Here is a 25,691-nt window from a genome sequence, read left to right as displayed (position 1 = left end):
TAAAATGTATGTCTACTATGCTGTATAAACATGATCGCCACATAAAAAGACATCCACTCCCTTACCTCTTTGCTTTTCTTCTTCTTTTTCTTCTTTTCTTTTGCGGAGTATTTGCTTTCCTTCTCTGAAAAGCAATTAATAGAATTTGAGAAATTAATGAATACAATGTAATTTTGTTTTATAATGTGATATGCTTTGGTACAGTTCTCTGTCATGTGCTAGGATACTATTCTATGGTACTTGGTTGTACTCACTAGAGTACTCACTGCCAAACGGAAGAAAACTGGTTTAAACAGAGAAGGACTATCTAAACTCTTGTGCAAAAATAAACAATTGTTTTCATTTTACGTTGCTAAACTTTGAAATACAGTATGCACTAATGAATACGACCCTGTTCTCTATAGATTTGTGGTAGTGGACTTGCCTTCTAGGTCCTCACTGCTGTCCTTGGCTTTGGGGGCTTCTTCCTCCATAAAGCCCAAGCCAAACAGGTCTGTCTCATTCTTGCTCTGAAAGGAGGGCTTCAGGACCGGTGTGGGCTTCAGAGGCTCTGGGATCAGTGTGGCTGGAGGGATGTCATCATCTGACAGCTCCAGATCAGACAGTACTTCATCCCTGACTGGGAAAACCTCCTGTGGACGGATGCAGAGGGAAATAATGAAGTCCGAACTATTACAAATACTAATATACATTGTAACCATGCATCCAAACCAAAAAGGCCCATCAAATAATTTATCGAAAATGTATTGGATATTTCACAAATGCAGCACTACATATTTAACGAGGAAAGCCATTTCAATAGGCTGACTACTCAATCTAACAATGATGACTTGTAACCTACAACCCTAAATAACATCCTTTTGACCTAGCTACCTTAGTTATCTTCTGGATGACTGCCTCCTCCTCAGACTCAAAGTCAAGATCATCCATCACAAAGGAGAGCATCTGCTCAGCAACAGTGGCCCCTGGGTCAGAGTCAGAGTCCACCCCAGGGGTTCCTCCCTTTGTCCCTCTGGGTAGGCCTGGCTGCTCCAGGGCTACTGCAGGTGCAGAGGTTAGGGTGAGGGTGATGGGCTCAGCCACCTGGGGGACAGTGTTCTCCAAGAGTTGGCCAGCAGGTGCCAAAGGCTCCGGAGCGTGGGGCTCCATGGCACGGGGCATTATGGACTCAGTGCCCGGTCTAAAACAGAGTACAAAAACATCACTTAAAACCAGAAATGTTTTACTCTTGATGACAAGAGTCATCTAATAACGTATACAATAGAAATTAGTTTCTAAAACAGATGACAAAAAAAACAATGAAATAGATAAGAGCTTATATAATTCTAAATATAACAAAAGTTACTTAAATTGAAATGGTTTACACTTGATAAGACTATAGTACATTAACGGATATGCTGGATATAAGAGGCTTACTTTTTCAGCTCTGAATCACTGTCAAGGTCGAGGTGGTCATCCTGAGTGACAGCATGTACTGGTGGTGATATTGGTGGGGGCTGTGCTTCCACCTCCTCCTCATCACTAGACATAGTGAAGTCTTTACTGGTGAGAAGGCCCAGGGTGTTGGGCAGGGGCAGCGGGAGCTCCTTGTCATCTGGGTCCAGCTCATCCTGATAACCTGCCACCATGGGGTTCCCTCTGTCCTCTCCATCACTGTAATAGATGATAATAATAATAAATACAGTATATATATACAGTGGGGAGAACAAGTATTGGATACACTGCCGATTTTGCAGGTTTTCCTACTTACAAAGCATGTAGAGGTCTGTCATTTTTATCATAGGTACACTTCAACTGTGAGAGACGGAATCTAAAACAAAAATCCAGAAATACACATTGTATGATTTTTAAGTAATTAATTTGAATTTTATTGCATGACATAAGTATTTGATACATCAGAAAAGCAGAACTTAATATTTGGTACAGAAACCTTTGTTTGCAATTACAGAGATCATACGTTTCCTGTAGTTCTTGACCAGGTTCCCTCCAAAGATTTTCTATTGGGTTCAGGTCTGGAGACTGGCTAGGCCACTCCAAGACCTTGAGAATCTTCTTACGGAGCCACTCCTTAGTTGCCCTGGCTGTGTGTTTCGGGTCGTTGTCATGCTGGAAGACCCAGCCACGACCCATCTTCAATGCTCTTACTGATGGAAGGAGGTTGTTGGCCAAGATCTCGCGATACATGGCCCCATCCATCCTCCCCTCAATACGGTGCAGTCATCCTGTCCCCTTTGCAGAAAAGCATCCCCAAAGAATGATGTTTCCACCTCCATGCTTCATGGTTGGGATGGTGTTCTTGGGGTTGTACTCATCCTTCTTCTTCCTCCAAACACGGCGAGTGGAGTTTAGACCAGAAAGCTCTATTTTTGTCTCATCAGACCACATGACCTTCTCCCATTCCTCCTTTGAATCATCCAGATGGTCATTGGCAAACTTCCGACAGGCCTGGACATGCGCTGGCTTGAGCAGGGGGACCTTGCGTGCGCTGCAGGATTTTAATACATGACGGCGTAGTGTGTTACTAATGGTTTTCTTTGAGAATGTGGTCCCAGCTCTCTTCAGGTCATTGACCAGGTCCTGCCGTGTAGTTCTGGGCTGATCCCTCACCTTCCTCATGATCATTGATGCCCCATGAGGTGAGATCTTGCATGGAGCCCCAGACCGAGAGTGATTGACCGTCATCTTGAACTTCTTCCATTTTCTAATAATTGTGCCAACAGTTGTTGCCTTCTCACCAAGCTGCTTGCCTATTGTCCTGTAGCCCATCCCAGCCTTGTGCAGGTCTACAAGTTTATCCCTGATGTCCTTACACAGCTCTCTGGTCTTGGCCATTGTGGAGAGGTTGGAGTCTGTTTGATTGAGTGTGTGGACAGGTGTCTTTTATACAGGTAACGAGTTCAAACAGGTGCAGTTAATACAGGTAAGGAGTGGAGAACAGGAGGGCTTCTTAAAGAAAAACTAACAGGTCTGTGAGAGCCGGAATTCTTACTGGTTGGTAGGTGATCAAATACTTATGTCATGCAATAAAATGCAAATTAATTACTTAAAAATCATACAATGTGATTTTATGGATTTTTGTTTTAGATTCCGTCTCTCACAGTTGAAGTGTACCTATGATATATATTACAGACCTCTACATGCTTTGTAAGTAGGAAAACCTGCAAAATTGGCAGTGTATCAAATACTTGTTCTCCCTACTGTATATATACAGTGGCTTGCGAAAGTATTCACCCCCTTGGCATTTTTCCAATTTTGTTGCCCTACAACCTGGAATTAAAATAATTTTTTTTGTAGGTTTGTATCATTTGATTTACACAACATGCATACCACTTTGAAGATGCAAAGTATTTTTATTGTGAAACAAACAAGAAGTAAGACAAAAAAACAGAAAACTTGAGCGTGCATAACTATTCACCCTCCCAAAGTCAATACTTTGTTAGAGCCACCTTTTGCAGCAATTACAGCTGCAAGTCTCTTGGGGTATGTCTCTATAAGCTTGGCACATCTAGCCACTGGGATTTTTGCCCATTCTTCAAGGCAAAACTGCTCCAGCTCCTTCATGTCGGATGGGTTCCGCTGGTGTACATCAATCTTTAAATCATACCACAGTTTCTCAATTAGATTGAGGTCTGGGCTTTGACTAGACATTTAAATGTTTCTCCTTAAACCACTCAAGTGTTGCTTTAGCAGTATGCTTAGGGCTGTTGTCCTGCTGGAAGGTGAACCTCCGTCCCAGTCTCAAATCTCTGGAAGACTGAAACAGGTTTCCCTCAAGAATTTCCCTGTATTTAGCGCTATCCATCATTCCTTCAATTCTGACCAGTTTCCCAGTCCCTGCCGATAAAAACATCCCCACAGCATGATGCTGCCACCACCATGCTTCACTGTGGGCATGGTGTTCTCGGGGTGATGAGAGGTGTTGGGTTTGCGCCAGACATAGCGTTTTCCTTGATGGCCAAAAAGCTCAATTTTAGTCTCATCTGAAGAGTACTTTCTTCCATATGTTTGGGGAGTCTCCCACTTTTGGCGAACACCAAATGTGTTTGCTTATTTTTTTCTTTAAGCAATGGCTTTTTTTCTGGCTACTCTTCTGTAAAGCCCAGCTCTGTGGAGTGTACGGCTTAAAGTGGTCCAATGGAAAGATACTCCAATCTCCGCTGTGGAGCTTTGCAGCTCATCCAGGGTTATCTTTGGTCTCTTTGTTGCCTCTCTGATTAATGCCCTCCTTGCCTGGTCCATGAGTTTTGGTGGGCGGCCCTCTTGGCAGGTTTGTTGTAGTGCCATATTCTTTCCATTTTTTAGTAATGGATTTAATGGTGGGATGTTCAAAGTTTCTCATATTTTTTTTTTTTATAACCCAACCCTGATCTCTACTTCTCCACAACTTTGTCCCTGACCTGTTTGGAGAGCTCCTTGGTCTTCATGATGCCGCTTGCTTGGTGGTGTTGCAGACTCTGGGGCCTTTCAGAACAGTATATATACTGCGATCATGTGACAGATCATGTGACACTTAGATTGCACACAGGTGGACTTTATTTAACAAATTATGTGACTTCTGAAGGTAATTGGTTGCACCAGATCTTATTTAGGGGCTTCATAGCAAAGGGTACATACATACATATGGGTACATACATACATATGGGTACATACATACATATGGGTACATACATACATATGCTCGCACCACTTTTCCGTTTAAATGTTTTTGTAATTCTTTGAAACAAGCCTTTTTTTTCAATTCAATTCACCAGTTTGGACTATTTTGTGTATGTTCATTACATGAAATACAAATAAAAACCCATTTAAATTACAGGTTGTAATGCAACAAAATAGGGAAAACGCCTAGGGGGATGAATGCTGTTTTGCAAGGCACTGTATATGGTACTTTAATACAAGATGACACAAAAGAAGGAATTTCAGTAGAAACTTCGGATTAAATTCTACGAAAATTAGAGAATGCTGGAATACTCTTTGGTTCTACCCCCTAGAACGTATAAAATAACAACTGTCTATTAAATGAAACATTGTTTGCAATTCTTAAATCCTCTCTTTCCACAATTTATTCAATGGAAGCATTGAATAAATAGAGCCATCTGGAAACTCTCACCACAGATGGCCTGCTCCAGATAGTACTGTGTACTGTAAACATAGAGCATGTTTTCCAGCAGGGAAGGAAATAAACCGTGGCAACACAGACCACGTTCTAAATGTCACCCTATTATATAGCGCACAAATCAGTTTTTACCAGAGCCCTATGTGAATAGGGTGCCATTTGAAACGCATCCAGGGATAAGAACCCCTACTCTACTACTACTTACCTGTCACTGTCCAGTGCAGGTTGGGGAACCTTAACTTTAGAGGGCAGGCTGTCCTCCAGGAAGCTTTTATCCAGACCCTCGTCTGGCACAAAGTCATCCACACTCTGAACGTTAGCAGGACACACGGGGGCAGGCTCCGGCTCTGAATACAGACAGCAGTGATCAGAAGAGCCTTTGATGTGTTCCAAATGGAAACCTATTTTCACAGTGCACTACTGTGGGTTTTGACCCTATTCAAAAGTATTGCACTATATAGGGAATAGGGTGCCAATTGGGACTCATCCTTTGTTATTATTCACCAGCATAGACTTACTTACACTGACATTGTACAGCTTCAGGCCTTAATCATCTCATGATGATGGTTTACATGAAAACAACCCAGCATCATGTAAGTGTGACTGTCTGGATGTGGAGAGAAAATAGGCAAACTAAACCCTTCCTTCTTAACTGTATTGAGTTAAAAGATTAATGATTTACTTCCCTCAATATAAAGTGTTGTTCCAATGCCAGGCAGGGCAGTGATCCTTACACCACTTCAAAGAAATCCAATTATTCAAGAAGATATCCTGTGACTACTTTTTGGTCTAATACACGCATAGTCTAGTCATTTTCCAGGCATTTAGGATAAAATATTGGACAAAACACATCGACGACAAAACGATTAAAATCAGTGGGTGGCCGTCCTATCGCCGCTGACCGGAACATTGGTCACCATTTTTTTGTTAATATCCCGACGATTCTACATGTTGAACTGCCACACCATACAGGTGATCGCCAGCACTCCGCGGCCACTCGCTGCTTTAAGCCGTTCGTCTTTGCGGTGTTTATTTGCTTTAACGGAGTAGCGGAACACTGAAGCACCAACCAGACTCACCTGGAATAGTGGCAGTCACCTCTGGGGCGGGGGCGGAGCCAAAGAGGCGTGAGATCAGGCCACGTTTCTGAGGAGGCGGGGCCTGGGCAGGGCCCGATGCTGGGGGAAGCGGTGACTGTCCAGGATGGTCAGGACTCTGAGCCTGCGTCAGAGTGGGGGACTGAAGCTCAGCTGTGGGGGAAACCATCCCAGTTGCCAGGGCAGGAGGCGGAGGAGAGGGCGAGGTGGCCTGGAGGCCGGGGACCTGGGCAGGGATGGTTGGCTGATGAGGGGTGCCAGGGCTAGAGCTGCCAGTGGAGGCCCCGCTTGGAGGAACGGTAGGGGACTGGGAGCCCAAGGAGGGGCTCCGGCCATTGGCTGGACCAGGAGAACCATAGCCTTTACTGCGGGTCTCTATGTTCTCCAAGAAACTGCAAAACAATGGGTGCTGTGCTGTTAATACTGGCAAATCGGTGCTGCATGAAGAAAGCAAGAAACATCTAAAAAACGTGGCTACAAGTGTTAAGGATCAAAACAAACTGATACACAGCGGGAAAATATCGCTGAACATGCCAAACAAACTGATACACAGCGGGAAAATATTGCTGAACATGCCAAACAAAGTGATACAGAGAGGGAAAATATCACATTACATTTCATAGTTTTGATCCTCGGTCTCCTGCTGCACGGTGAGCTCCTCCAGAGTGGCGTCCATGTCTAACTGGTTGGTCTCGAGCTGCCGTAACAGAGTCTCCCTCTGTAGAGATCAACAGGATGGTGGCTGGGAATGACTGACCATGAACCAGAGCACTAACACTCCTTTCAAAAGAAAAGAGAAACCCTTTCACAGGGTGTGCCCGTGGTATTTCTGATCAGACTTTCCCGACCTTCACGAAATTCATTGGGGAGGCAGGTAGCCTAGTGGTTAGAGCGTCGGACTAGTAACCGAAAGGTTGCTAGATCGAAACCCCAAGTTGACAAGGTAAAAATCTGTCGTTCTGCCCCTGAACTAGGCAGTTAACCCAAGGTTCCTAGGCCGTCATTGTAAATAAGAATTTGTTCTTAACTGACTTGCCTAGTTAAATAAAGGTTGTATTAAAAAAAACAAGACGGTTATGACAATAGCAAAGCTATACATTTCACAATACAATGTAGTCTAAGCTAGAACTAACCTGAAGTTGCAGGAAAGGAATGTTGAAAAATCGGTGTAAATATTTCAAACCAAATCCATTCTTCATAGAGGCTTCAGCGTAGTGAATATAAGAGGAACCCATGGGTCTGCAAGAACCATAGAAACCATCAGTCAAGTATATGGACACATTAACCATTGCAAAATTCATGTAGCTTTACCCCAATTCCGAAGTGTGCTTATTCCCTCCTGATTCCAGGAATAATCCAACAGGGATTTCAGGAAAATCCGGACATTTTGGTAGCGATATCACAACTTTGTAACCCTAATAAGACTAAAACAGAGAGTTAAATTCACTACCTATTCAGATTAGCGATAACCTGGCGGATGTCATCAGGTAGAATGACACGGTGGTCACCCATGTCCCTGTGGTTGCCTAGGACACACACTGGAACATGAGTGGGTACTTTGGGCAGCTCTCTCAGGATGTAGTTGAATGTCCTGCAATGACATAAAAAAAAAGAATGGAACAATTTATAGCTACTATTGTTTCTCCATAAGTGAGGAATTACAAATATGTGTGTCTCCCCATACTTGGCCCAGTTCAAAGTGAGTATAATGGTAATCTTTTTCACATTGTTCTGCTTTTGAAGCTAAGCAGTTAGAAGCCAGCCAACCACTGTGGGCTAAGTGGTTAATTAATAGCCACACACAGGCTTACGGAAATCTAATCCCACCCATGCACATTGTTTAATTAAAGCTCATTGATTTATTAATTGAACCATGGTTACGTTCCAAATGTCACCTTATTGCCTATGTAGTGCACCACTTTTGACCAGAGCCTTATGGGCCCTGGTCATAAGTAGTTCACTTTGTAGGGATTAAGGTGCCATTTGGGATGTACTCCATGTTTATATGTACAATACTTTTGCTGTTGTTGCTATAAAGTTGATTGTTTTTCAACATAAAACAAAGAATAACAGTACAAACAAAACACCAAAACTTTTCTTGAATGTCTGCCATTTTCAAAATGATATGTTGTGGAAACCTTACAGAACAGAGCGGTATACTACGAAGAAAGCTAGATCTACTTGGGGATTTTCTAAAGCTAACCAGCTTCAGTTAGCTTCCCATTCCAGCTCAGGCTTCATCCTACTATGACGGTGGATATTGCTAGTCTGCCTGCCGCTAACTGTAGCAGGCTTGTAACAGCGTGTGCATGTCGTACATGGCTATTTGAACACCAAACTCTTCACTGAGACCATGGATTGACCATACGTCAATCCAAAACCAAAAATCAAAATGAAAGAAAAATGATCTTGCAAATTCAGCAGGCTATGATGTGGAATGGGCTTTAAGCAGTACCGTCTTTATTTTATAATGTATCATTAATACCGTCTTTGGTGTGCTTATCAATGGACGACCACATTTCCCCCCACTTCTATCACTCCTGTGGAACAGCTTGCTGCATTGTGGCCATAGACATATAATCCATTGAAGGGTTTTGGAACCTCTAAAACTGGCAATTTTACTGTTAAAAACTTCTTATGGCTAAAGGGCAGTATTGAGTAGTTTGGATGAAAAGTGCACAGAGGTGCCCATATTAAACTGCCTGCTCCTCAGTCCCAGCTGCTAATATATGCATATTATTATTCATATTGGATAGAAAACACTCTGAAGTTTATAAAACTGTTTGAATGATGTCTGTGAGTATAACAGAACTCATATGGCAGGCAAAAACCGGAGAAAAAATCCAAACAGGAAGTGGGAATTATGAGGCTGGTCGATTTTCAACCAAGATCCTATTGAAATCACAGCGAGATATGGATGAGTTTGCAATTCCTACGGCCTCCACTAGATGTCAACAGTCTGTAGAACTTTGTCTGATGCCTCTACTGTGAAGGGGGCCGAATGAGAGGGGAATTAGTCAGGTCTGCCATGACCTGACCATGCTCTAACCATGCGCGTTCACATAAGAGGGAGCTCTGTTCCATCGCTCATCTGAAGTCAATGTAATTCGCCGGTTGGAACGTTATTCAAGATTTATGTTAAAAACATTCTAAAGATTGATTCAATACATCGTTTAACATGTTTCTACTGACTGTTACGGAACTTTTGGACATTTCGTCAGCTTTTAGGGAACACGCTTCGTGACTTTGGATTTGTTTACCAAACGCGCTAACAAAAGTAGCTATTTGGACATAAATGATGGACATTACCGAACAAAACGAACATTTCTTGTGGAAGTGGGAGTCCTGGGAGTGCATTCCGACGAAGATCAGCAAAGGTAAGTGAAGATTTATAATGCTATATATGAGTTTTGTTGACTGCACAATTTGGCGGGTAACTGTATGGCTTGCTTTTGTGGCTGAACGCTGTTTTCAGATGATTAAATATTGTGTTTTGCCGTAAAGCTTTTTGTAATCTGACACAGCGGTTGCATTAAGAACAAGTGTATCTTTAATTCTATGTAAAACATGTATCTTTCATCAAAGTTTATGATGAGTATTTATGTTATTTGACGTGGCTCTCTGCAATTCCTCTGGATATTTTGGAGGCAGTTCTGAACATGGTGCCAATGTAAACTGAGGTTTTTGGATATAAATATTAACTTTATCGAACAAAAAATATATGTATTGTGTAACATGAAGTCCTATGAGTGTCATCTGATGAAGATCATCAAAGGTTAGTGATTAATTTTATCTCCATTTCTGCTTTTTGTGACTCCTGTCTTTGGCTGGAAAAATTACTGTGTTTGTCTGTGATTTTGCGGTGACCTAACATAATCGTTTGTGGTGCTTTCGCTGAAAAGCCTTTTTGAAATCGGACACTTTGGTGGGATTAACAACAAGATTACCTTTAAAATGGTATGATGAGATACATGTATGTTTGAGGAATTTTAATTATGAGATTTGTGTTGTTTGAATTTGGCGCCCTGCACTTTCACTGGCTGTTGTCATATCGATCCCGTTACCGGGATTTCAGCCATAAGAAGTTTTAAAAGCATGGCTACGCTATCGCCGCTAGTCTCTTCTATGGGTTTATATGTCTACGGTTGGTTGCAGCTGTCATTTGCCTTTCGCAAATGTCTAAATACAATTGCGCAAAAAACTTACAGTTTGGAAAGCAAATGCTATCATTACTAAAAGTGTCATGTGATGGGTATTTTAACATTACTATATTTTTTACACAAAAAACATTTTATTTATAAAACATTGAAAATCAGTTGTCTTCCTTAAATGAGGGGCATGATAACACAATCTTTGAGAGCGCTATCTGAGCAGCTAACCGATCGCTGCAGCTGTACACAGATCATCTGTAAATAGCCCATCCAATCTACCTACCTCCTCCCCATATTGTTTTTATTTACTTTTTGCTCTTTTGCACACCAGTATTTCTACTTGCACATCATCTGCACATCTATCACTCCAGTGTTAATTTGCTAAATTGTAATTACTTCGCTACTATGGCCTATTTATTGCCTTACCTCCTCACGCCATTTGCACACACTGTATATATACTGTCACGACTTCCGCCGAAGTCGGCTCCTCTCCTTGTTCGGGCGGCGTTCGGCGGTCGACATCACACGCTTTCTAGCCATCGCCGCTCCATTTTTCATTTATCCATTTGTTTTGTCTTGTTCCCTGCACACCTGGTTTTCATTCCCCAATCACACTGCATGTATTTATTCCTCTGTTCCCCCTCATGTCTTTGTGTGAAATTGTTTTGTGTTACGTGTCAGTTTTGACGCGCCAGACTGGTGTTCGTATATTCCGTGTTTTGTCACGAGGTATGTTTATTTGTTTGAACAATATTATTGTGACTGTTTGCGCGTTTTGCCAATTGGCTGGAGGTTTTGACGCAGTGGCGTCCGTCTGTTGGTTCCTCCTGCCTAAATAAAGTGTGCGCCTGTTCACAACTCTCTGCTCTCCTGCACCTGACTCCGCTACCAGTACACACACTATTGACATATACTTTTTTTCTATTGTGTTATTGACTGTACGTTTGTTTATTCCATGTGTAACTCTGTGTTGTTGTTTGTGTCGCACTGCTTTGCTTTATCTTGGCCAGGTCGCAGTTGTAAATGAGAACTTGTTCTCAACTGGCCTACCTGGTTAAATAAAGGTGAAATTTAAAAATTTAAAAAAGAGGGAGGGTATGTGATTTCACTGGTCATCAACTCATGGCTCAGACACTTCATTCAAGATAAATGGAGTTAGCCCTGAGTTAGCCTGCCCCAGAAGGATTCTTTGCCATAGAAATGTACCTGGCTAAAAGGTGAGCCACTTTCGTAAAACCGGTTATCCCGAGTTGAAAGTTACCTCGTAACTTCTCAAACCCAATACCCCTCAGCGATAAGTATAGTTATAGTTAAATATGCTTTGGGTGAATAAATATTTACTTTGGAGATGACTGCAACTATTTGAATACAGATCCCCAAAAAGTACTCATTTTTAAAACTATTTGAATACAGATCTGAGAAAGCAACTACTTAAAACAAATATTTGAATACAGATCTCAGGAAGTGACTACTTTTCTGAAACTATTAGATTGGCTGCCTTAACTAATGGCAGGGCTGTATCTGGAACTACATGTTGAAGATAGATTGCAATAGTATAGGAGATTGTGTGTGCTCTTCATTCTGACAGTCATATTTGATCTCCACAATACATTTCTATCTGAACATTTTGTAAATGTACAATCTCCTGAATGTCCATTGCCCCAGATATACATATTCAAGTCAAACCAATTAACCAATGATATTTTGTAAAGATAAGTATAAATAAGTTGTGACCCTCAACTACTGTATGGGGCTCTATTTTAACAAACCTAATGCCAGTGGTGTAAAATACTAAAGTAAAAATACTTAAAAATACTACTTCAGTTATTTTGGGTATTTGTACTTTACTATTTATATTTTTTTTACAACTTTTACTTCACTACATTCTTAAAGAAAATAATGTACTTTTTACTCCATACATTTTCTCTAACACCCAAAAGTACTCATTACATGTTGAATGCTTAACAGGACAGGACAATGGTCTAACTCACACACATAAAAAGAACATCCATGGTCATCCCTACTGACTCTAATCTGGCCACCTTCCCAACAAGTCAAATTTCAACCCTGCTAGAGCTTCTCCGGTCAACTGTAAGTGCTGTTATTGTTCAGTGGAAACGTCTAGGAGCAACAACGGCTCAACTGGGAAGTGGTAGGCCACACAAGCTCACAGAACGGGACCGCCGAGTGCTGAAGCGTGTAAAAAATCGTCTGGTTGCAACACTCACTCCCGAGTTCCAAACCTCTCCCGGAAACAACGTCAGCACAAGAACTGTTCGCTGGGAGCTTCAGGAAATGGATTTCCATGGCCAAGCAGTGGGGCACAACCCTAAGATCACCAGGCGCAATGCCAAGAGTCGCCTGGAGTGGTGTAAAGCTCGATGTCATTGGACTCTGGAGCAGTGGAAGTGCGTTCTCTGGAGTGATGAATCACGCTTCACCATCTGGCAGTCCGATGGACGAATCTGGGTTTGGCGGATGCCAGGAGCACGCTACCTGCCCCAATGCATAGTGCCAACTGTAAAGTTTAGTGGAGGAGGAATAATGGTCTGGGGCTGTTTTTCATGGTTCGGGCTAGGCCCCTTAATTCCAGTGAATGGAAATCTTAATGCTACAGCATACAGCATACAATGACATTCTAGATGATTCTGTGCTTCCAACTTTGTGGCAACAGTTTGGGGAAGGCCCTTTCCTGTTTCAGCATGACAATGCCCCGTGCACAAAGCGAGGTCCACACAGAATTGGTTTGTCCACATCAGTTTGGAAGAACTTGATTGGCCTGCACAGAGCCCTGATTACCTTCATTAGGCTATTGATAAGGCCTAAAAATACAGTGTATAATTCCAATCAAATTGTAATAAAAATGTCTAAATACAGTCACAGGCACCATAATTGCTCCCCGTGGGCGTATAATACAGACAATCCAATTTAGACTATGGAGGGTTTTTACGCACATCCAAACTTGTCACAGGACTTGGACAAAGATCCTATATAAAGAGAAAGGGGGAATGTCCACTGACCATTATACTGCTCCCAAATGTAATGTTTTATAAACATCATAGAACCATCTTACAGAACATATTTGCACTTCTCCAGAAATAGGAGCCAAAATTGCATAGCATTTGAGCCATATACGTTCTCACCATAAACCCGCGGATGGTGAATCTTTCTAAGTTCATTTTTGTTTAATTTGAAGAAAAAAAACAATCACTGTTTGAAAACAACAACATTTTCTAAACAGGATCAGGTCAGAAGCATGATGTCATAAATCGCATCTCTAGTTCCATGACCATAAGGCAATGTGTGCACACTTAGTCCTAAGGGCTATTCGGCAAGAGGCATGGATGTTTGTCCTATCCATTGAAGTTTATTAACCAGTATACAATAACCATACAACAGACCTAGTTATAACAAACATGTATCCAATCTAGTTTTTTTTATTTATTTTTTTACATTGAATAAGTAATTGGCTTCGTCTACACACATTGAATTCGCATTTCGAAAATGCACTGCATGTTCGAGGCATGGACAATTGGACATTGCCTAAATGTTCTACCACGATTACCCTACCATCGCTGTCGATATGGCCTGTTAGTGACTTTGCCATGTGAAAGGTAAACAAACAAACAGGCAAATAGCCTAGGCTACAAGCGGATTCAGCACCAAGGACATTGATTGTAATTCCCGTGATTTGACAGTTAGGTCCAACAGATGAAAATGGAAGATGCAATTTTTTTAAACAAATGATAAAGGAAAAACAAAACAATAAACTGTCTTTTGTAATAACTTCATGTTCCTAAACAGACTTCCAACAGTCACTGACACCTTTCATTCAATAGGCATTGCACATAGGCCTAATGAGTCCAAACTTTTCACAGAAGCTGGACAAAAATAATGTCCAGTATAAAGAATGCATGCTTTATATGATTACATAAACATAAATGTATAGTTACAGTAAACTCAAAATGTAGCCATGGATGTGTTACTCATTTTAAGTTGGATGTTACAATAGTTTGTAAGATAGCCTTAACTTATGGCTATTTACTGTATTACAAAAGTAATATTGCAACCAAATATCAACATTTAAAGGAGATATATTTACTGCTTGGATAGTTCCATCTGAGCCACTGGCTTAATCACATTCTTAACTTTTATTTCTGGTTGAATTGTGTTTGGTTTTCAACACAACTAAGCGAGCTAATATAAGACAAGTAAATTACCAACCCTGGCACCACGATTGGAAAATTGCAGAGCGCTGGCTTTTACAAGTCGAAATTGCCAAAGAGTGTGTTTTTGAGACTAGTGCCGCCTTAACGCCAGCCAAAAATAGAGCCCTATGACTCCTTCAACATGCCACTGAAAAGGTTGAAAGCTGCAATTAATTTGAAGATCCATGAAAATAATTCAAAGCCATTTGCAAACGGCAAGTTGGATGCTTAGCAAAATCAACTTCGAACCTCTTTGTCCACCTGAGGGGAAGTGTTCTTGTTTAAAGTACACACTATACCGTTGTGAAAGGAATGGTTTACTCAGAATACAAACGAACATGATTTTCCACCTACCTTGGTTGCAGTTGATTCAACAAGGCAGTTTTGGGATATTTTGTTTCCTTTTGACAATACTTTGTTACTGTTATCATTCTCAGAACATTAAACTGTTCTTGTGCCTGTGTAATAAAACTGTAATTACTTTTGGAGCAACATTTTATTAGCATGTTGACATAATACTTCGGCAATTGTATTTTAATTCCATAGCAATGAGATGAGTTTTTGTAACTACTGTACACAAGAGAAATAGCGACGGTTCCTTATTCCACTTGTAATAACTATTATGTAATTATAAAGCAATTGTCAGTACTATGTAATAACAATGTTGCTATTGTAACAATCACAAAAAGTGGTCTACTGTAATGTTGAGGTGATTTCATGTCCCACATGTATTTCATTCTATGCTATATTAAGATCCATATCTAAGAGACCTCTAAACCATGTGCTTATGATCATACTGTATATTTAGACTAATTCAACTGCCAACAAATAAATATGTTTTTGTTTTCAAATAACTTAACTATTATTTGGTTTCCTGAGATGTATTCAAAATGTTCTAATATTATTTGTTTTTCTGAGATTTGTATTTGAATATCAAAGAAAATAGTTGGCTTTTAGTTGAAACTATATATAAACTATATTCGATTACCTTGACTATTTGAAAAGTTTTTTCTGCCCAGGTCTGAAACCTTGTAACTAATGTATTGAATGTTTGTATAATGCACGACACTGACTCTTACCATTGCTTGGTAATGTCAAACATCATGATCACACCGTTGCAGTTCTTGTAAACATCGAGGAACTCTGCATCCAAGGCCACTTCGTCAGACTGCAACAAATCAAGCGTTATTAATTCGATTATTGAACATGAATGAGTCTTATGAGAATGTGACCTTTGTTTACATCTTACTAGCTACTATACAAAAAAATGCCCCAGGGAGACTCCTTAGACGACCCAAATAAAGGAAAAGACATCTATTGTTCTCTTAAACGTTCTCAGCATGTGATAATCACCTCTTGGGGTTCATTCTCTACTTTCAAAGTGTCCCCTCGCTTTTTACCTCTGCCTGTGGGAAAGCAGAATGTCAAGAAGCTGCAATTCAGAACATAAAACTGGACATAACATTGAACTATTGCCTTCAAGTGTTAACAATGTGAGAAGGCCATACCATAGAAATAGAATGACTAGAATGGGTATCCCAATTCAAATACATGGGTCTAATGTGGTCTGAGGGGCTATTCTCGTTCTAGTGATTATATTTATATGAGCCCTACATACAGTATTATTACACATGGCATTTATTTTAAAACACAAAAACTTGAATCCCTTTATTTTATAGCTTTGATGTTAGCAAAGTGCAGCAAATACAGTAGTAACAGAAGCAGAAAAGCTCTTGTTATATTTTAATTGGCAAACATACTCAATTCTGTCCTTTCAAAAAGTGAGAGTCAAACCTTTCTTGACTGTAGCTCCAGGTTATTGTACACAAAGTAGTCAAACAGAACATTTTCTAGCAAGCAATCAGCCATATTTCTATTTCAGCCACGCTGCAAACTAAGCAAGGACTAACCTTCACTGTGTTTGCATTCAGATAACACAGAAGCACAAGAGGGACAAACCCACTGCACACAAACAAATAACTTCTAGGAACTACACACAGTGACTCTCACCTACACCCTCAGGGAGAGGGTATTTTTGGCCTGAGGCAAGTGCATGAGAGGAGCAAGAAAAACAACATTAATATAGTGAGGAGAAAAACATCCACAGACAGAAGACTCTTGAACATTTCTGAAAATAATTTGCAAAAGGCACAGATGGACAATGGGATAATACAAAATACATGGGCACTTCTAATACAGCAGTAGGTAGATGTCAATTGAATGACTCATGTGAGTCTCACGCATGCACCCAAAGTAAGGAATCACACTGACCTTTATCCACCACGTCCCACACTTCCACCTTGACCACGTCATCAGTGGCTGAGGGATAGAGAAAGTCATCACAACAAGCATCACAACAGACAAAGCCTGTCCCATACTCAAGCTCTAACCACTAGTATGTGTCCCAAGGCTCCATACTCAAGCTCTAACCACTAGAATGTGTCCCAAGGCTCCATACTCAAGCTCTAACCACTAATATGTGTCCCAAGGCTCCATACTCAAGCTCTAACCACTAGTATGTGTCCCAAGGCTCCATACTCAAGCTCAAACCACTAGAATGTGTCCCAAGGCTCCATACTAAAGCTCCAACCAATAGAATGTGTCCCAAGGTTCCATCCTCAAGCTCTAACCACTAGTATGTGTCCCAAGGCTCCATACTCAAGCTCTAACCACTAGTATGTGTCCCAAGGCTATGTGCACTAGGACTTGGCGATATGGCCAAAATATCAAATTTAAATAGTTTTCAGATTTTTGACGGAATTTTATGTATTTGAATAATAAAAGTGCACTTTCACCACACTGTGAAGTTCATCATAACATATTTGATCTGTAGCTTAATAAACTGCATGCTTTCCTGAGTCGTAGATGAAGGACCACACAATATATCGTCGGGTGACTCCAAGTTTACTTTGATATGATGGTTATTACAGTTGAAGTCGGAAGTTTACATACACTTAGGTTGGAGTCATTAAAACTCGTTTTTCAACCACTCCACAAATTTCTTGTTAACAAACTATAGTTTTGGCAAGTCGGTTAGGAAATGTACTTTGTGCAAGACACAAGTAATTCTTCCAACAATTGTTTACAGACAGATTATTTCACTTATAATTAACTACATCACAATTCCAGTGGGTCAGAAGTTTACATACACTAAGTTGACTGTGCCTTTAAACAGCTTTGAAAATTCCAGAAAATGATGTCATGGCTTTAGAAGCTTCTGATAGGCTAATTGACATCCTTTGGGTCAATTGGAGGTGTACCTGTGGATGTATTTCAAGGCCTAACTTCAAACTCAGTGCCTCTTTGCTTGACATTATGGGTAAATAAAAAGAAATCAGCCAAGACCTCAGAAAAAAATTTGTTCATCCTTGGGAGCAAAAAAAGTCTGGTTCATCCTTGGGAGCAATTTCCAAACGCCTGAAGGTACCACGTTCATCTGTACAAACAATAGTACGCAAGTATGAACACCATGGGACCACGCATCCGTCATACTGCTCAGGAAGGAGACGCGTTCTGTCTTCTAGAGATGAACGTACTTTGGTGCGAAAAGTGCAAATTAATCCTAGAACAACAGTAAAGGACTTTGTGAAGATGCTGGAGAAAACAGGTACAAAAGTATCTATATCCACAGTAAAACGAGTCCTATATCGACATAACCTGAAAGGCCGCTCAGCAAGGAAGAAACCACTGCTCCGAAACCGCCATAAAAAAGCCAGACTACGGTTTGCAACTGCACATGGGGACAAAGATCATACTTTTTGGAGAAATGGCCTCTGGTCTGATGAAACAAAAATAGAACTGTTTGGCCATAATGACCATCGTTATGTTTGGGGGAAAAAGGGGGAGGCTTGCAAGCCGAAGAACACCATTCCAACCGTGAAGCACGGGGGTGGCAGCATCATGTTGTGGGGGTGCTTTGCTGCAGGAGAGACTGGTGCACTTCACAAAATAGATGGTATCATGAGGGAGGAAAATTATGTTGATATATTGAAGTAACATCAGTCAGGAAGTTAAAGCTTGGTTGCAAATGGGTCTTCCAAATGGACATTGACCCCATGCATACTTCCAATGTTGTGGCAAAATGGCTTAAGGACAACAAAGTCAAGGTATTGGAGTGGCCATCACAAAGCCCTGACCTCAATCCCATCGAGAATATGTGGGCAAAACTGAAAAAGCACGTGCGAGCAAGGAGGCCTACGAACCTGCCTGTTACACCAGCACTGTCAGGATGAATAGGCCAAAATTCACCCAACTTATTGTGGGAAGCTTGTGGAAGGCTACCCGAAACGTTTGACCCAAGTTAAACAATTTAAAGGCAATACTACCAAATACTAATTGAGTGTATGTAAACTTCTGACCCACTGGAAATGTGATGAAAGAAATGAAAGCTGAAATAAATAATTCTCTCTACTATTATTCTGACATTTCACATACTTAAAATAAAGTGGTGATCCTAACTGACCTAAGACAGGTCATTTTTACTAGGATTAAATGTCAGAAATTGTGAAAAACTAAGTATAAATGTATTTGGTTGTATGTAAACTTCCAACTTCAACTGTATATCAATATTTGCGAATAAAGGCGTTTCCACCTCCGTTTCTCTCATAATACATTTTACACACAAAAAGATCCCAACTTGTCTTGTGTAATTTGTTTCGTCGACATTTGGAAAGTTTACTGACAAATGTTCTGTTTGCTGTCTCCATTTGCTGTTTCCATCAGCCTTTAGTGACATTTTTTATCCGACATGAACTTTACTCGCTTAAAAAAGTTGGATGGAAACCTGGTTTATGAACACGTAGGATACATTTGGAAAGTATTCAGACCTCTTCCCTTTTTCCACATTTATTTACGTTACAGACTTTTTCTAAAATTGATTAATTACTTTTTTTCTCATCAATCTACACACAATACCCCATAATGACAAAATGAAAACAGGATTTTGCAAATTTATTACCAATAAAAAACAGAAATACCTTATTTACAAAAGTATTCAGACCCTTTGCTTTGAGACTCGAAATTGAGCTCAGGTGCATCCTGTTTTCATTGATCACCCTTGAGATGTTTCTGCAACTTGATTGGAGTCCATCTGTGGTCAATTCAATTGATTGGACATGATTTGGAAAGGCACACACCTGTCTATATGAGGTCCCACAGTTGACAGTGCATGTCAGAGCAAAAACCAAGCCATGAGGTCGAAGGAATTGTTCGTTGAGCTAAGAGACAGGATTGTGTCAAGGCACAGATCTGGGGAAGGGTAACAAAAAATGTCTGCAGCATTGAAGGTCCCCAAGAACAGTGGCCTCCATCATTCTTCAATAGAAGAAGTTTGGAACTGTCACGTTCCTGACCTGTTTTCCTTGTTTTTGTATGTGTTTAGTTGGTCAGGGCGTGAGTTGGGGTGGGCATTCTATGTTATGTGTTTCTATGTTGGGTTAAATGTGTTGCCTGATATGGTTCTCAATTAGAGGCAGGTGTTTGACGTTTCCTCTGATTGAGAACCATATTAAGGTAGGCTGTTCTCACTGTTTGTTGGTGGGTGATTGTTCCTGTGTATGTCGCACCACACGGGACTGTTTCGTTTTCGTTCGTGTATGTGTTCGTTCCTGTTAGTGCGTTATGTTCTCTAGTTCAGGTTTGTTCACATCGTTTATTGTTTTGTAGTTATCCAAGTGTTTTTCGTGTTCGTCTTTATTTAATAAATTCATTATGTCTGCATACAACGCTGCATTTTAGTCTGATCCCTACTCCTCCTCTTCAGACGAAGAGGAGGAGAGAAACCGTTACAGAATCACCCACCAACCAAGGACCAAGCGGCGTGGGAGAAAGCAACAGCGATCGCAGGATTTCTGGACATGGGAGGAAATATTGGACGGTAAAGGTCCATGGGCACAGCCAGGAGAATATCGCCGCCCCAAAGCTGAGCTGGAGGCAGCGAAAGCAGAGAGGCGGCGTTTTGAGGAGCTAGCCCGGAAGCAGGAGAAGGATCTGGGCTACACTACGTGGGAGGAGATCGACAGGTGGGTGATCGACCCAGGTAGAGTGCCGGAGCCCGCCTGGGATTCACTGGCGCAGTGTGAGGAGGGATACCGGCGAATGGAGGCAGCACGACGACGCGGTAGGAAGCCTGTTAGTCAAGCCCAAAAATTTATTGGGGGGTGGCTAAAGGGTAGTGTGGCGAAGTCAGGTAGGAGACCTGCGCCAACTTCCCGATCTTACCGTGGAGAGCGAGAGTACGGGCAGACACCGTGTTATGCGGTAGAGCGCACGGTGTCTCCTGTATGTGTGCATAGCCCGGTGCGGGTTATTCCACCTCCCCGCACTGGCAGGGCTAGATTGAGTATTGAGCCGGATGTCATGAAGCCGGCCCAACGCATCTGGCCTCCAGTGCGTCTCCTCGGGCCGGCATACATGGCACCAGCCTTACGCATGGTGTCCCCGGTTCGCCTACATAGCCCAGTGCGGGTTATTCCACCTCCCCGCACTGGTCGGGCTACGGGGAGCATACAACCAGGTAAGGTTGGGCAGGCTCAGTGCTCAAGGGAGCCAGTATGCCTGCATGGTCCGGTATATCCGGCGCCACCTCCCCGCCCCAGCCCAGTACCACCAGTGCTTACACCACGCACCAGGCTTCCTGTGCGTCTCCAGAGCCCTGTTCCTCCTCCACGCACTAGCCCTATGGTGCGTGTCTTCAGCCAGGTACCACCAGTTCCGGCACCACGCACCAAGCCTCCTGTGCGTCTCCAGAGCCCTGTTCCTCCTCCACGCACTAGCCCTGTGGTGCGTGTCTCCAGCCCAGTACCTCCAGTTCCGGCACCACGCACCAGGCCTACAGTGCGCCTCAGCCGGCCAGAGTCTGCCGTCTGCCCAGCGGCGCCTGAACTGCCCGTCTGCCCAACGCCGTCTGAGCTGTCCGTCTGCCAAGCGCCGCCTGCGCTGTCCGTCTGTACTGAGCCTTCAAAGCCGCCCGTCTGTCCTGAGCCTTCAAAGCCGCCCGTCTGTCCTGAGCCTTCAAAGCCGCCCGTCTGTCCTGAGCCTTCAGAGCCGCCCGCCAGTCAGGAGCCGCTAGAGCCGTCCGCCAGACAGGAGCCGCTAGAGCCGTCCGCCAGACAGGAGCCGCTAGAGCCTTCCGCCAGACAGAAGCAGCCAGAGCCTTCCGCCAGACAGGAGCAGCCAGAGCCTTCCGCCAGACAGGAGCAGCCAGAGCCTTCCGCCAGACAGGAGCAGCCAGAGCCTTCCGCCAGACAGGAGCAGCCAGAGCCGTCAGCCAGCCATGAGCAGCCAGAGCCGCCAGCCAGCCATGAGCAGCCAGAGCCGCCAGCCAGCCATGAGCAGCCAGAGCCGCCAGCCAGCCATGAGCAGCCAGCCATGAGCAGCCAGAGCCGCCAGCCAGCCATGAGCAGCCAGAGCCGCCAGCCAGCCATGAGCAGCCAGAGCCGTCAGCCAGCCATGAGCAGCCCCTCAGTCCGGAGCAGCCCCTCAGTCCGGAGCTGCCCCTCAGTCCGGAGCTGCCCCTCAGTCCGGAGCTGCCCCTCAGTCCGGAGCTGCCCCTCAGTCCGGAGCTGCCCCTCAGTCCGGAGCTGCCCCTCAGTCCGGAGCTGCCCCTCAGTCCGGTGTTGCCCCTCATTCCGGTGTTGCCCCTCATTCCGGTGTTGCCCCTTAGTCCGGTGCTGCCCCTTAATCCAGTGGGGTTAATTTGGAGGGTGGCCATTTGGAGAAGGCTACGGAAGCGGGGTTTGACTATGGTGGGGTGGGGACCACGTCCGGAGCCGGAGCCGCCACCGTGGACAGATGCCCACCCAGACCCTCCCCTAGACTTTAGGTGGTGCGCCCGGAGTTCGCACCTTGAGGGGGGTTCTGTCACGTTCCTGACCTGTTTTCCTTGTTTTTGTATGTGTTTAGTTGGTCAGGGCGTGAGTTGGGGTGGGCATTCTATGTTATGTGTTTCTATGTTGGGTTAAATGTGTTGCCTGATATGGTTCTCAATTAGAGGCAGGTGTTTGACGTTTCCTCTGATTGAGAACCATATTAAGGTAGGCTGTTCTCACTGTTTGTTGGTGGGTGATTGTTCCTGTGTCTGTGTATGTCGCACCACACGGGACTGTTTCGTTTTCGTTCGTGTATGTGTTCGTTCCTGTTAGTGCGTTATGTTCTCTAGTTCAGGTTTGTTCACATCGTTTATTGTTTTGTAGTTATCCAAGTGTTTTTCGTGTTCGTCTTTATTTAATAAATTCATTATGTCTGCATACAATGCTGCATTTTGGTCTGATCCCTACTCCTCCTCTTCAGACGAAGAGGAGGAGAGAAACCGTTACAGGAACCACCAAGACTCTTCCTAGAGCTGGCCGCACGGACAAGTGAGCAATCGGGGGAGAAGGGCCTTGGTCAGGGAGAGGGAGGTGAACACGATGGTCCCTCTGACAGAGCTGCAGAGTTCCTCTGTGGAGATGGGAGAACCTTCCAGAAGGACAACCATCTCTGCAGCACTCCACCAATCAGGCCTTTATGGTAGAGTGGCCAGACAGAAGCCACTCCTCAGTAAAAGGCACATGACAACCCGCTTAGAGTTTGCCAAAAGGCACCTAAAGGACTCTCAGAACATGAGAAACAAGATTCTCTGGTCTGATGAAACCAAGATTGAACTATTTGGCCTGAATGCCAAGCATCACGTCTGGAGGAAACCTCGCACCATCCCTACGGTGAAGCATGATGGTGGCAGCATCATGCTGTGGGGATGTTTTTCAGCGGCAGGAACTGGGAGACTAGTCAGTATCGAGGGAAAGATGAACGGAACAAAGTACAGAGAGATCCTTGATGAAAATCTGATCCAGAGCGCTCAGGACCTCAGACTTCAGGACAAGTCTCTGAATGTCCTTGAGTGGCCCAGCCAGAGCCTGGACTTGAACCCGATCGAACATCTCTGGAGAGACCTGAAAATAGCTGTGCAGCAACGCTCCCCATCCAACCTGACAGAGCTTGAGAGGATCTGCAGAAGAATGGGATAAAGTCCCGAAATACAGGTGTGCAAAACTTGTAGCGTGATACTCAAGAAGACTCGAGGCTGTAATCACTGCCAAAGGTGCTTCAACAAAGTACTGAGTAAAGGGTCTGAATACTTATAAATTTGCTACAATTTCTAAAAACCTGTTTTTGCTTTGTCATTATGGGGTGTTGCGTGTAGATTGAAGAGGGGGGGGAAAACAATTTAATCAATTTTAGAATAAGGCTTTAACGTAACAAAATGTGGAAAATGGAAAGGAGTCCGAATGCACTGAACATTTTCATAAACCAGGTTTCCATCCAACCTTTTTATGCCAGTAAAGTACAAGTCGGATAAAAAATGTCACGACAGGCCTGATTGAAACAGCAAATGGAAACAGCAAACAACTGTGCTTTTTCACAAGTGCCCAGTTTAAAAAAAAAGTTCTCTGGATTTTGCCTATCGTATAGGATTAAATGCATAGAAATAGAAACTGTTTGTAAGAATAGGTCTATTGTGGTCTGGATGTACACAAGAGATGTGTTCACCATCCCACTATTGACATAAAACACTTGTAGGCAAAGCTATTGATCTAGCTAACTACGCAAGGCTATTTCTCAAACCTAGTGGGCTTACCTAGATATTATTTACCTTTATATGTGCCATGTTCAACTGAAGTGAATTACAGTTGCAGGAGCAGGAAAAATACACGTCAGAAATATACAATGACAACATGTTGGCATAATTAGATACTGTAGGCTAAGCCTGGGGTGATTAAAAAAAACATAGGACTAAAACATAGATACATGTGTGTAAGTAAAGAGCCCAATTCTCTTACTTTTGTAGTTCCAATGGATGCTGGTTGCCTGGATCTCTTGAGTGGGTATGTAGTCATCCGTGAATTTCTTTCCTTGAAGTCGATGCCATAGAGTGCTCTTGCCAGTATTTCGGTCTCCGCGGATAACTATTTTCACTTGGAAGAAATAACGAGACAAAGTAAGACTAGCCTGCCTCTAAATATATGTACAGTAGCCTATATTCCATAATACATATTGCTATGAGCGTAACAAAATATGCATCACTTACTGTTGTATTGTACTCCTTTGGCAAAGCGTCTCTGTAAACTCTGGTTCATGGACTGCATGCCAGCAGGGATGCTCTTGTCTCTCGGCTGGCCTGGTTCAGAACCAACTAACTTCTTCAAAGCTGAAAACATCTTGACAGGAAGCTGATCTAACTAACCCTGTCAGAAATGTGTGAAATATAGTGTATTTGACTGAAACAAAATGGTGGAAGAGTTTCTAGACTACTGATGTAGATTTAAATGTTATATTGAGTGATGATCTGATCAACACAAGTAGGCCTAAGCTATGAATCCAGAATTTTAAAGTAGTACTGTATTTTCGTACACAGAAGTAGCATTACCCCCCATCAGGAAGATACATGGGTAGGTAGGTAAACTTGCGTATTTCAGTATACGACTAGATTTTTCTACTAAGAGGATTCCTCAAGGGCAGACAATAGCTTTATCAGGTATCAGTTTCTTCTCTCATGTGGTTTTGGGTTACGATCATCTGCAAGAAAGAAACCACATGCGAAATTGAACTACCAGTGTTTCCCCTATATGCATTTAGCAGTAGCGCAGCATTTAACAGTTTTAGTGGGGGTTCCCCCAATTCTCCCATATTGGGGAATAAGTGATTTGAAAGTCTAGGTTTGAGATAAAATATGTCACAAATTACTGTTGAAAAAGGCTTGCTCCAAATTCCCATTGGAACACAGCCATTTTAAAAGTGCAGGGCTTGTGCAACGTGCCATACCTTTTCCGTCTTACAGGAATGATAAACATATGAGGAGAAAGCTGAAGTCTACCTATCCATTGATTGTAAATATATCCGCTGTCCGGTTCCCAGTTCGTCCACTAGATAGCAGTAGGAGATCACAAAGTTTCTTGGCCACTTGAAACCAGTTGCGTCTGGTTTGGGTAGTGAGTCACTGTGCCAAAATGGCTGAATGGATTTTCACGCCTGACATCTTAATACAACTTTAGTAATCAGGGCTTTCACATTATTGAGTTTACAGGTGAAGAAAATTCAAACGTATTTTCCTATTCCTATGAACGCTGAGCTAGCTAAACATAGC

General features: G+C 42.8%; 1 protein-coding gene across 5 annotated transcripts in view; it reads right to left on the bottom strand.

The window, feature by feature from the left end:
- The window catches only part of LOC139576512 (rab-like protein 6), a 30,542-nt gene that overhangs the window by 2,558 nt on the left and 2,293 nt on the right, over nt 1–25,691 (bottom strand). Inside the window, exons 2-16 of one of the 5 annotated variants that reach the window (XM_071402695.1) lie at nt 24,636–24,792; nt 24,388–24,522; nt 16,841–16,888; nt 16,580–16,609; nt 15,923–15,975; nt 15,649–15,737; nt 7,661–7,801; nt 7,344–7,449; nt 6,825–6,928; nt 6,193–6,602; nt 5,319–5,460; nt 1,417–1,653; nt 874–1,180; nt 425–632; nt 66–124 (exon numbers count right to left, since the gene is read on the bottom strand). In XM_071402695.1, the coding sequence (XP_071258796.1) occupies nt 66–124; nt 425–632; nt 874–1,180; nt 1,417–1,653; nt 5,319–5,460; nt 6,193–6,602; nt 6,825–6,928; nt 7,344–7,449; nt 7,661–7,801; nt 15,649–15,737; nt 15,923–15,975; nt 16,580–16,609; nt 16,841–16,888; nt 24,388–24,522; nt 24,636–24,765 (2,199 nt within the window). In that variant the 5' untranslated portion in view covers nt 24,766–24,792. The remainder of the gene's footprint in view (nt 1–65; nt 125–424; nt 633–873; nt 1,181–1,416; nt 1,654–5,318; nt 5,461–6,192; nt 6,603–6,824; nt 6,929–7,343; nt 7,450–7,660; nt 7,802–15,648; nt 15,738–15,922; nt 15,976–16,579; nt 16,610–16,840; nt 16,889–24,387; nt 24,523–24,635; nt 24,793–25,691) is intronic. The other 4 variants (XM_071402697.1, XM_071402696.1, XM_071402699.1 and 1 more) reach the window with 4 other exon arrangements.

Source organism: Salvelinus alpinus, chromosome 5 (genome assembly GCF_045679555.1).
Source record: "Salvelinus alpinus chromosome 5, SLU_Salpinus.1, whole genome shotgun sequence".
Lineage (NCBI taxonomy): Eukaryota > Metazoa > Chordata > Actinopteri > Salmoniformes > Salmonidae > Salvelinus > Salvelinus alpinus.
Note: the sequence above shows the minus strand (reverse complement) of the source record. Positions and strands in the feature narration are given on the sequence as shown.